At 38.2% G+C, this 12228-nt stretch overlaps 1 protein-coding gene across 1 annotated transcript in view; it reads left to right on the top strand.

The window, feature by feature from the left end:
• Nucleotides 1–12228, top strand: part of HMCN1 (hemicentin 1) — a 209674-nt gene that overhangs the window by 132398 nt on the left and 65048 nt on the right. Inside the window, exons 41-46 of the mRNA XM_034064292.1 lie at nucleotides 3583–3758; nucleotides 4065–4161; nucleotides 6202–6324; nucleotides 8029–8190; nucleotides 8933–9214; nucleotides 10340–10507. Coding sequence (XP_033920183.1) covers nucleotides 3583–3758; nucleotides 4065–4161; nucleotides 6202–6324; nucleotides 8029–8190; nucleotides 8933–9214; nucleotides 10340–10507 — 1008 coding nt within the window. The remainder of the gene's footprint in view (nucleotides 1–3582; nucleotides 3759–4064; nucleotides 4162–6201; nucleotides 6325–8028; nucleotides 8191–8932; nucleotides 9215–10339; nucleotides 10508–12228) is intronic.

Below are 12228 nucleotides of genomic sequence, written 5' to 3'. Positions count from 1 at the left end.
AATTCATTTAGCTGAGAGGAAAAGTAATTGGTGGAAAAGCATTTGGAAAGAAATCTGCCTTCTGCAGTAATGGATCAGCTTCCAATTTTCAGTTTCACAACACTTGCAAAGAATTTAGAGCTTTGTGAATTCTACAAAGAAAGCAAGATAAACAGATTTTTTTTCAGTTACTGTATTTCTTATCCACAGGGACCAGGCTTTTCCCTAAAGTATTTTCAAACTGTGAAATCAGCTGCTCTGCTTAGTACTTCCTGTGCAAGAAAAACAAAGCTTTATTGTTAATGTTATTTTTCAGGACATCTTCAGAACTGTAATGTTGGTTTATTGAGAACCACTTTGAGACATTTTATAACCTCATATGTACTAATTAATTCAGTATATTTTTGTTCAGCGTGAAACCCAGAGTATTTCTCACAGACAGTTCCACCTCTTTCCTTCTTCTTGCCTTGTATTTGGTATAATCAGACAGGTAATTTCTGGAGTAATGGATTGCAAAACTAAAAAGCAAAAGAAATGTGACAATAAAGGTTCTTATATTTGTCCCTAGTCAAATTTTTTTGGGCAAACTGAACAGTCTTAGAACACAAAAAAAAGCATTAAGATCCCACTGGATACATGTAACCAAGTAATTATTGCTAGGAATGCTTTTATTTTGGAAATATTTGAACCACAGACCTAATGCTGCCTTAGCGTCGAGAGTTTACAATGAACATGCTTTCTGATTTTGAATGATAAGAAAGGAAAGAGCATCCTTATGGACTGTTTCAAGGATTTAAGAATATACATGTAAAGAGCATGAACAGGAATTCTCTTCTGGATTATGCTTGGGCAGCCCATTGAAATCACTTCTGCTCTCTGCAGTTTGATGTATTCACCTGTGTGTTAATGATGCAAACAGAGACCTGACTTCTTGCAGTGTGCATTACAAGTGCTTTCAAGTTCTGTCCCATTGGCTCATCAGATCTAGCAGAGGAAACCTCTGGTAAAGAGCTGGTGGCATGCAGCAGCAGTGCTGGGCATGATAGTCTACACTACTCTTGTTATTTTCAGCACGTATTGGACACCAAAATACCTAAAAACACTTAATGTGGAATGTTTTCTAAACAGCTCAAAGATGCCTGAGGAGTATCCTCAGAAAATTTCCTGACCAATGGTATAGTGTGCCATTTTGAAAGGACATTCTGGTCAGCCATGGATACTGATACAAACCCATAGATGGCAAGCAGGATTTGGACTTTAAGTTTTTTAATTAAGATCACCATGTCAGTCTAACATTTCCTCCATGTTATTTTTTATGCCAGCTGTTGTGGTTTAAGCCCAGCTAGTAAGTCAGAACCACACAGCAGTGGGCTCACTCCGCTCCCTTTTATCTACAGCCCCCCCCCCCCCTTTTATCTAACCCCCTCTGCTCCTGGGGGGATGGAATGAGAATCGAAAGAATGTAAGTCATATGGGTTGAGATAAGAAGAGTCCAGTAGCTAAGGTACAATACAAAACCACTACTGCTACCACCAGTAACAATTGATGGCTTGGCTTCATGAGCGAAGATTTTGGGAAGGGCTTTAACCACGCTTACTTCAAGCAGGATGACCAAGGGTGAGAGGAGTGTGCAAATCTGTTTTAAAAAGGGTGCTTAGGCAACCAGGGAGTGTCCAACCAGGACTGACATCTCCTGAGTAATCTCAAGCTACCCATGCGCTGGTCTGCCTGCATGCAAGGTTGGATCTGCAGCTTCCCATACACCTTGTCAATTACCGGTTCAACCCTGGCCTGTCCATACCGACAAGTGAGAGCCAAGTCCTTCCAGCCTGCGCAGGTGAGTTTTTAGGTGAGGGCAGCGTGCACAGAGCTGGCACCACCCTTCACACCTGAGGTTTAACTGCCAGGGCCTAGCGAGCTTGGACGGTGACAGCAAAGTCCTCAGGTCAAAGGTTTTGTGAGTGTCCTTCCCTTGGATGGCAGAACATACAAGGCTGGATGAGCCCCATCAGCCTGGGTTTGAAGATAGGAGTTTTCCTTCTCCTGCGTTCTGAGCAAGACTGTCATCTCTTGGGTCAATCTCCAGCGACCACTAGCATGAGCCCATGGAGGAGCCAGCGGCACTGCGGTATCGCTATGTCTAGGCGAGTTAATGACTTAGAGGCGCTCAGTCATAAGCCCGCAGATGGTAGCCTCGCGCCAGTGGCTCCTCAGCCAAACACACACACCAGGGGTCTGAATCTGCAGTTCCTCTTGTACTGAGCAGGATTACTATTGCAACAACGTATCATCAGTAGGGTAAAACTAACCTGTCTCACAAGGGTCTAATCGCAGTTCATGTTCCCTATTAGTGGGTAAACAATCCAATGCTTGGTGATAACAAGGGTGGGGAATACAATTGCTCACCACTTAGCTCGACCCCATCCCTAGTTTACATACTAGGCATGATGTACTGTGGTACGGAATATCCCTTTGGCTAGTTTGGGTCAGGTGTCCTGTCTCTGCTTCCTCCCTACTTCTTGTGCTCTTCCTCACTGGCAGAGCATGAGACTGAAAAGTCCTTGATGGGTGTAAACATTACTTAGCAACAACTAAAAACATCAGTGTTATCAGCATTGTTCTCAGGCTAAAGTTGAAAACACAGAACTACACCAGCTACTAAGAAGGAGAAAAATGACTGGTGCAGTAGAAACCAGGACACCAACCATGAACACTTTCTCCATGTAAAATTGCTGACTTGATGTGTTTCAAGGTTTAGTTCTCAGTTGCTTTGTTTTTCTCATGGTAGAAACAATTGATTTTTCAAATGGTAGGAGGAAGTTTTCTTAGATCTTGACACTGTTCAAAACCAGCTAATGGGCTTTGATTTAAACATCCAGAAGGATTTTTTCTTCTACACAGAAAACTTTCCTTCAAAAAGCTGTTCTTTTTCTTTCCCATAATTTGAAAATAATGGTACAAATCTAAACACAGTCCTCGGTGTCTATTATTGCAATGATTAACTGGCAGATCCCACACAAAACAGATAGACAATAAAGTAACTGTAGATTATGACTTGATGATTAAGTCATTAACTCATCCACTTGGCTTCAACCATTAAGTTCTTCTGTCTTCTTCATTCGGCATCTCTGGAAAAATTCTTTCTTGAAGTCAGAGTTCTTCTTGAAGCCATGTATCCATCTTTGCACTCTTTGGAACAGTTTAAAGCATTTTTCATCTTCTGAGCCTGATTATTATCTTGTGAGCCTTTTCATACATCAGTTTTTTTTCTTTCTAGCAGGAATGTACTTCCCCATTATTTATACACAGGTGATTTTACTTTCTAGTTATATTTGAAGTATTATTTGCCTAGTCTTGACTTATTATCTACATGGTTTCTTTGTAGCTGATATCTCACTAGCATATATCTTCTGTAGAGAATATTCTGTAAGTAACAAATATTATTCTGGTGCTTTTGTGATGTAAAGGAGACTTAAGTTGTATGTCAGAAAGGTGGTAACTGTCATTTTGTTTTTGTTACACGAAAACTTTGAACTCTACTCTATATTTACTTTGGGAAATCTGCAATACCCAAAGGTCCTTTGTTTTGATTTATTGCTGTAGTTCCACCAAACATCATGGGAGAGGAACAAAATGTCTCAGTGCTCACCAGCCAAACAGTGGAGCTTCTCTGCCAGAGCAATGCTATTCCCCCACCTGTGCTGACGTGGCTCAAAGATGGACGACCCTTGCTGAAGAAGCCAGGTCTTAGCATCTCTGAAGATGGAAGTATACTGAAGGTAAGCTGGGCAGTCAGGCTCTGGTGGCAATTGTTTTCTGGGGATTTGTACCATCATGAAGGCACTAGGTACTCATTAGGGTCTGGATAGCATTAGGCCCTCTGGTGCAAGAGTAGTAGATGAGAGGTGAGGGAGGTCATAGGCACCCTGATGTTTGTGCACAGGTTTTGCAGAAGTAATACTGTATTATTGCTATTTTGGGAGACAGATGTAAAAATAATAATTGGAATCTGAGCAACCTCTCCTTGCAAGTTTCCGATGTAACAATGTAAGAAGAAGAAATCCAGGTTTTCATTTTCTTCCTAGATTGAAGGAGCTCAAATACAGGACACTGGCCGTTACACTTGTGAAGCGACAAATATTGCTGGTAAAACTGAAAAGAACTACAATGTCAATATTTGGGGTAAGATTTATTAAGCTTATTCCAGGAATGGGAACGAAGCTCAGAGTGAAATTATGATGCGAGACATTAAAATTCTCTGTAGTGCGTAAACACTTAATTGCTGAGGTTCATGCAGAAAGATGTTATTATGTTTGCTATGGGTAAATAGTAAAAAAAAAGTGCATGCATTTTTCACATTGTTTTGGTTTGGTTCTAAATTAATAACAGCTATTTCATAGGTCTTTTTCAGGTTGGGTTTGCAATCATGGTCATAGTCTTAGAATTATAACTAACTTGCTTTATAGCCATATCTTATATTTGTGCCTCTAATGCCATTTAAAGTAACCTACCAACTTTCCACTTTTCTTTTAAATGCTGAAGTGTGGAAATTCAGATAAATAAAAGCTGGTTTACCTAGTTTTATTTGCTCTGCAAAGTTATTGGTGCTGAATCATAGATCTTTCATGAAATTTTTCTATGGCTACATGATGAATGTGACTTAGGACATTTATTTTAATAATTGATTTTGAATGCTTTTTATGCACAATCATTTCTCCCTATATGCAATCTGAAATGAGCTTTTTTTACTATTAAACATTAATTTCTTGCTTTGAAATCACAGGACTAGAATCATCTAACAGGGTTTGTAACAAAAAGCTGAAATATTATTACAGAACTCTGTCATTATGTATTAAAAAGAAACATTCCTGGTGTTCTAATTAGAGGTGGATATTGTAGTACCATGAAAGACCACGAAATTTTCTCATGCTAAAGCATATGCCCATTTACTGTGCGTGTTATCTTCAACTTTCATTTCTCCCTCTGCAGATTTGTAAGATCTGCAGGGTTGCTTAGGACATTTGCCGCTGCTGGAGGGCTATGGATTTGTTTGTTTGTGCAGTAAAGCTGTTTCAGTAGGATTTTGGAGGAGGGGTAATTCTTTGCTAGTTAACAGCTTTGATTAAATAAGCTTAATAGAAACCAAAAGTTGCCTGTGAAACTCTTCTATGGATAACTGTTTAGAATTATAGTCTTTGTTTACACCCAGGGACCAAAAGTTCTGCTTGCCATATTTTTAAGTTTCACATGCCAGAAACATACCCTGCTGAGGACTGGTGAGATCCTGAGAGCTAACCTTGGTTCCAGGAACCAGCCCATGTGTTAAATATAAGAAATACCTTCACAGAGAATGGCACAAAGATTTTGACTAGAAGCAGGACAAATAAAGGTTCGAAGCCAGTATGGTACAATAAAGCCATTTTCAGTCAGTCATTCTGAAATGCATACATCTTGTTTCTGCTAAATACAGTTTGAAGTGTTAGAAGGCGAAGCTGTCTACTATCATGTGCATAAAAAAAACCTGCTTGATAATTTATTCACTAATCAGGTTTGCCAGTTTCAGCCTATATTCTCCTCTGCTATATTCATCTGATGAAAATGGTTCCCCAGTTTCAAGAAGGCAACTATCCATACCCTTGTGATTGGTCTGAAGTTCTTTAATACTTTGAGAATCAGACTGAAAACAGTAGTCCATTTTGTCTGTAACTTGTTGACAGTCATAGAGCTGTAGAGCAAAAGCTGGCACTGTGCTAGCATGGAGCAATTGAAGGATCAGGTTCTCAGTGCTGGATGTGGCAGCCAGTCTGTTGATGAAGAAAAAATTTAAAGGAAAAAGTTATGTTGAATTTTTAATGTTACTTTCCACATAATGGTGGTACCTGTAGGTTTATTAGATAAGGCCATGATGAGGCAGGCTCTTAGAGTTGTAGTCAGTTTACATAACTTACAGAAACAGCTCTGTTCTGTGAAATTCATTCAAAAGTCAGCCTGAAGCAGAACTTATGCATGTACTGGATCTCAGAGGTGGAAGGATAAATGCAGTCATTAGCCAGTATATTATTCCCTACCCAGGGTCTGATTTGCATTGTCAGCAAGAGAATACAACCCTTGTAACTGTTACAGAGCGTAATGGGACAAATTTGTATGAGGGTCATTTGGGTCTTACTGTTGGCTGATAATGTTTTATTTCAAACAGTGCAATTACGTGGCATTTTTTTTCAGTGTCACCAAGTATTCATGGTTCTGATGACATCTCTCAACTGACAGTAACTGAAGGGAGCTTGATAAGCCTGATATGTGAATCTAGTGGCATCCCACCCCCCAGCCTTACCTGGAAAAAGAAAGGTGGGTAACTGTCTATTGTCCATTTTATAAATGGAAATGTGATAATTCTGACCTGCCAGTTTTTCTTTTTTCCTGTGAATATTTTAGGTGCTATGTTCTGAGGAGTTCAAGCACACAGGTATCTAAACAGTCATGCTATTGATGATTCTCTTCTCTCTAACTGACCCCTGGTTCAAATAGGCATCATTATCTCTAAAGGTGTGCAAGAGAGATTCCTGAGCTGATTTAAAAATGGACTGTGAAACACTTAATGCCTCTCAATATGCTTATTTACCCCAGTGCAGCAATGCTTCTCTATGGATCCCAGCTGGCAAGGCTGTGAGTCACTGTGAAGTCCTGTGGTGGTGTGTGTTGAGTTGAGTCCTATGAGCCACAGCATAACATAGATATATCTTCTGACTTGCTTTTTAAATTTGCAGCCATGACATACTGCCAAGTGTTGAAAATGCATCAAGTTACAGCAATTGCCTTAGGGATTTACTGAATCTTTCTCTCATCCCATCTTAATATTTAAAAGTAGTCTGCACACCTTTTTGCTTTAGGGGTGAAAGTAACATTGACAAACATCTTCTTATGAATCAGTATAAAAAAGCAGGTATTTTTAGCACCTTCCTTGAAGCATGGGCACTGTTGGACACAGAATATTAGACAAAATAAGATGTTGAACTCTTCAGGTTTGGTTATTTTTGTGTTGTTAATCAGTCTTAACCTATTAGTCTGTGTCTTTCTAGATGGCACAATTCAGTGTGATATGTGCCTGCCTTAATTAATTTTCATTTGTGGAAAGACCAGATTTTAATTACAAAATTATTTTAATGCATAGAATTTTCTGAGAAAATGTTTATGATATTCTTCTTAAACCCTGTATCTTGGAAGCAAAAAAAGGCATTGTATGACATGTTTTACTAAATGTACTGCAAGGCTAAAGTGCATACACTTAAACACAAGAAAGGAAACTTATACCTGATAAAAAGTCTGGAAGAGCAGTTAGAAAGTGTTACAGTTTTGAATGTTATTCAAGAGCCAGATTTTCCATCACGCTTGACATGTGGTGCACTTTTTCTTAGAGAGGATTTTAACTTCACAAGTGGAAAATGAAAATTCAGCTTGCAAGAATTATCAGTGGCAGCTGTATTCCTTCTGTCATGAAATCTGCCTTCCATCTTTGTAAAGATGAAGACAGTTGTCCAATCTGAGATCTCCAAGTCTGAAAACTCTGCTCAGAGAATGCAGTATTATTTTGCGGTCATGTTTCTGCTGAGGATTTCCTGGACAGAAGCCTATGCTCATGCGCTGTGTGACACAGTACACAGGTGGTCTGCTTGTCAAAACTGAATTATATGCTTCTAAGCACTGGCTGTGCTGGGTGAAATACACTACACTGGAAAATCAGTCAGATTTTATTCAAAGTGTTGAATTTGCTGCTTAGTGGAAGTATCCAAAGCTTTCTGGATGGATGCGATAGTTATGCTTTAGCTCAGGTTGCTGTGGTATGTAGTTCATGAAGTCAGCAATTAATACAGGAAGACCTCAGAATCTGCTTGTATGAAGTTTCTGCTATCTGCGAAAATTCTGGTAGAACAGTTCTAAAATGGACAGTCATGAAGCTCAGTAGTTTTTAAATGAGTGAGTGGACTTTACACTATGTGAGCAAGCTCATTATCATTTTCTGTGGTTTTATCTGAAAAAAAATGTCTCTTGCAGGCTTTCCACTGGTGGCTGATCTTTCAGGAAGGGTACGGATTTTATCTGGAGGCAGACAGCTACAGATTTCAATTGCTGAGATGTCTGATGCTGCATCTTACACTTGCATTGCTTCAAATGTAGCTGGAAGTGCAAAGAAAGAATACAGTCTGAAAGTATATGGTAATTTACCACGAACAATTCTGTTCATAGTTTAACAGTACTGCAATAGAGTTACATTATTGAAAGTGTTATCAGCACAGTGATGTTAAGCTGAAGATTTGCAGAGAGCCATGTCTTGCTATAGGACAATTTAATACATAAAAGAATGTAGAGCAATTAAAATCTTGGCAGCTTAGACTTGGAGCTTGGCTAAGACATTGCATACATCTGTTGAAAGCGCTTTTGTCCACAGATGTTTATGGAGATGTAACTCCCTTAGGTAATGTAATGTTTCTTGTCACTTAACTGTAGTGATGAAGACAACAAATTGAACTTAGATTTCTCTTAGATTTTACTGCTACTTCTATATTTTGATCAGGAATAAAAGGAGGTACTTTTAAATAATCCCGTGAAAGAAAACATCTTCAAAGATCTTTAACAATTTTCAGTGTTTGGGGCAGTCTTTTTGAATTATTTTTGTCTTCTGTTTGCATTTTAAAAATTGTAAGCTACATTTTAAAAAACATTTTTAGTTTGTGGGGTGGTGGTGGGGAGGAAGTTATTCATGTCTTCTTTGTCCTGTGGAAAATGGTATGAGTTCCTGAGTGACCCTAACTGGTTTGTAAGTGGTAACCTGCAATAACTAGTCTTTATTAAAAAGTTGATCTGCCAAACTTGATTATTGTTCTGTTCAGAAATAGGTGATGATCCTGAAATGTATCTTCCAGCTGACTTCTATACTGTCTTTCTTTTTCATTCATAGTTCGACCAACTATATTAAATAGTGGTAGACACCCATCGGAAGTTGTCGTCACCCAAGGAAATGAAGTTTCCTTGGAGTGCATGGTACAGGGCATTCCAGAACCATCAATAACATGGATGAAGGATGGCCATCCACTGGTTAGTGGAAGGGACATAGGGATACTTCATGATGGTCGCTTTCTTCAACTAAGAAATATCCAGGTGTCAGACACTGGCCGCTATGTCTGTGTTGCTGCCAATGTGGCAGGGCTATCTGACAGAAAATACAATTTAAATGTTCATGGTGAGTATGTGCAAAATGGGACAGACATCACAGAAACAAAATAGACATGCAAATTTACCCACACACAAGCAAGAAATAGTTGTGTAGCTAAATGAACCACCTATATCTATTGCAAGCTTTACATGTGATGTAGTTTCAATTGCATATCAGGGATGCAGTTTCAACTGCAGTGTTAAAAAAATCTAAATCCAATTTTATAACTCCAGAATATTTTAAAATTTTACCTCTGGGTCTGATAATATCAATCCATCCCCAGTTGCTCCATCTCCTGAGGAGAAAAACAAGATATGGTAAAATTTTATAGAATATTAGTTGAGTGTCATGGTGGGAAACATTCTGCTGTGGGAGATATAAAAAAGCAAGGTTTAACCAAGAACACCCTGCTCATGGCCACTGCTAGAAGATTTTACCTGAAGATAAACAGTTTCTCAAGTGTTTGCTTAACAGGTTCTCCCATTTTGCACAATCAGAAGAATTTAAAGATGGTGATTCATCAAACAGAATATTTATGTTTTACTGGAATTCTCATTATTTAAAATAAGAGGCCAAAATTATTTACCTGTTTTTTTTTTGTTGGTTTTTTTTTTATTTGATGCATTTGCTGTACTGTATTATTAGACTTCTGGGTAGTAAAGAGAAACTTCAAACCTCCTCAAGCTGCTCAGAGTGCTGGAGAATGTTGGTCAATTCTTGACCCCAGCCTTCATGTTTTAAAGTATGAAACTGTAGAACTGCAGAACTGCTTCCAAAGTGGAAATATTATTATTCTTGCAAAGAAAAGCTAAATTAGTGATAGTTATTTTAATAAGGATTGTTCTTTCCATTAGAAAAAGCATATAATTCTGTCAGTGTTGGAATTTTCCATAGTGTTTCATTAGATACTGGAAATTATAATTAGTGTAGATGGGTAGAACTACTACAAACTGTTATTCACTATTGATCTTAAGCCATAAAAGTAGTAGAACTAATAGAATTTAAGTATTTCTATGCCATTACACAGTCATTAATATATAGCACTAAATGTCTCAGTCTTGTTGCACTTTACTTGCCAAACTCACAAATTTTGAGATCAAAATTATTTTTTACTTGTTATGAAGCATGGCTTCTCTTTATTCTTTTCTGCAGTTCCCCCAAGTATTGCTGGTTACCTACAGATGCCTGAAAACATCAGCATTGTGGAGAAGAATCCCATCTCTCTGGTTTGTGAAGCTTCAGGAATTCCCTTGCCAACAATAACATGGCTCAAGAATGGATGGCCTGTCACTTTGAATAACTCAGTGCGAATCCTTTCAGGTACAAAAGTTGCAGTTATTTAAAAAAAGAAAAAGAAGAAAAAGGGGAGGGACAAAGGGCCTTCTGCATCTACATCTACAGTGCAAGTATTTCACATGAAAAAAGGTTTGATTTAATAATCTGTAAAGACAAGGAGAGACAAGAAATAGTTTTTCAATGTGAAGCTTTTCAGTAAATAGTTCAGATTAGCTGGAGTGCCTGACAAAAAGCTAACATAAACGTTTAAAATTGTTACCAAACTTTATGTGTATAGGCCAAAGGCTGGGAGCTGTTTGGTCATTAATTTAGCCATTATTCTGGCTGCTAGTGTGTGTTACTCTAATCCATTTTACTAGAGATATGTCTGATGATGACATCTTGCTTTGTCAATGCTAGAACATATACTGCAATAGCTCTCTCATTTGATTATCTTTCTCTGCCTCTTTGCAGTTATTTTACCTTTTAAAGAGGAAAAATCTTTGAGAGAATGGATATAAATGACAATAAACAAAATACATCTTTCATTTCTGTGGGTCTGTATATAAAAATGAAGGGAAATATTCATGAACCTCATGAATTTCTGTTCATGAACCTCAGAAATGAATGCGTGAAATACTTTCTGGCCTTGCAGCTATTTACAGCTAACTGCTGTAAACTGAATCTAGCAGCTAACCAAATCTGATCTCCAGAATGTCATCTAATAAAAGTTCTAATTATATGGTCAGTCAAATGCAGAATGCTGCATTAACAAGAAGACTAGTCCAAGAGATCTGGAGGAACTTATGATAGGCAAGCAGAGAAACAGATGCAATTCATCAGGGATCTTGATTTTCAAGATTTAATAAGCTGCAGAGAACTAGTTCAGATGCTTTTTTATGGCAGTAGTAATTGACAGAGACATCTGAAATATGAAGGGCTTGGTACTTGTTTCTGTAAACCATTTTCCTGAAATACCATATAGAAGTAAGAATACTTGATCGGCTGCTGCAATGATGTTAAAGCTTTGTGTTTACAATAGGAAATTGAGTTAGTGCTTTTGAGATTACAAACAGAAAATGCATACCAAGCAGGCATCATATGAATTCAAGTGTCTGGGAATCAGCTTTGTGGAGTGCATAGAAGTCATGCAGCATCTGCTTACAACCAAGGTGTGTAGGTGACAATTCAGATTTTCCTTTGATTTTGGGTTTGCTACAAATAGGTAGAAATTTAATTAAAATAAATTTTGAAGAAGCTTATAATACTGTGACATAGCCACTGTGCAAAGCCAAACCATCCTACAGCATGAACACAAGAAAGCTATGAGAGGTAAAGGAACTAGAAGGTGTTTAGAAGCTCAGCTAAGACTGAATTTGAAGTGAAAACTTTCAGGATTTCTTTATCAGGGTAGCTGATGAAGATCAGCTTTGATCAGGGTAGCTCTTAACATTACAGATAGTCCTGTCCTCTACTTTCCTATTTCTACAGATGGCACATGGGAAAAGGAGTAGTATCTGATTATTATCCAGTATAAATCTGACCATCTGAATTGGTATGCACTCCTTTTTGTGTGACATTGACATTAACAAAAAATTATGTCTTCTGGGCTTGATTGTTTCTGTCCTGTCTGTTGATTTCTACACCCACACTAATATCACCACCCGGACTGCAGACTCAGGAAGGGTGAGAGACAAAAAGATGTTTATTGTCTCTGAATGCTAGCTGCAGTGGGAGTGGGGAAACAGGCCAGAACTCAGTGTTTT

The sequence above is a fragment of the Melopsittacus undulatus genome, chromosome 6 (assembly GCF_012275295.1).
Source record: "Melopsittacus undulatus isolate bMelUnd1 chromosome 6, bMelUnd1.mat.Z, whole genome shotgun sequence".
In the NCBI taxonomy this organism is placed as follows: domain Eukaryota; kingdom Metazoa; phylum Chordata; class Aves; order Psittaciformes; family Psittaculidae; genus Melopsittacus; species Melopsittacus undulatus.
Note: the sequence above shows the minus strand (reverse complement) of the source record. Positions and strands in the feature narration are given on the sequence as shown.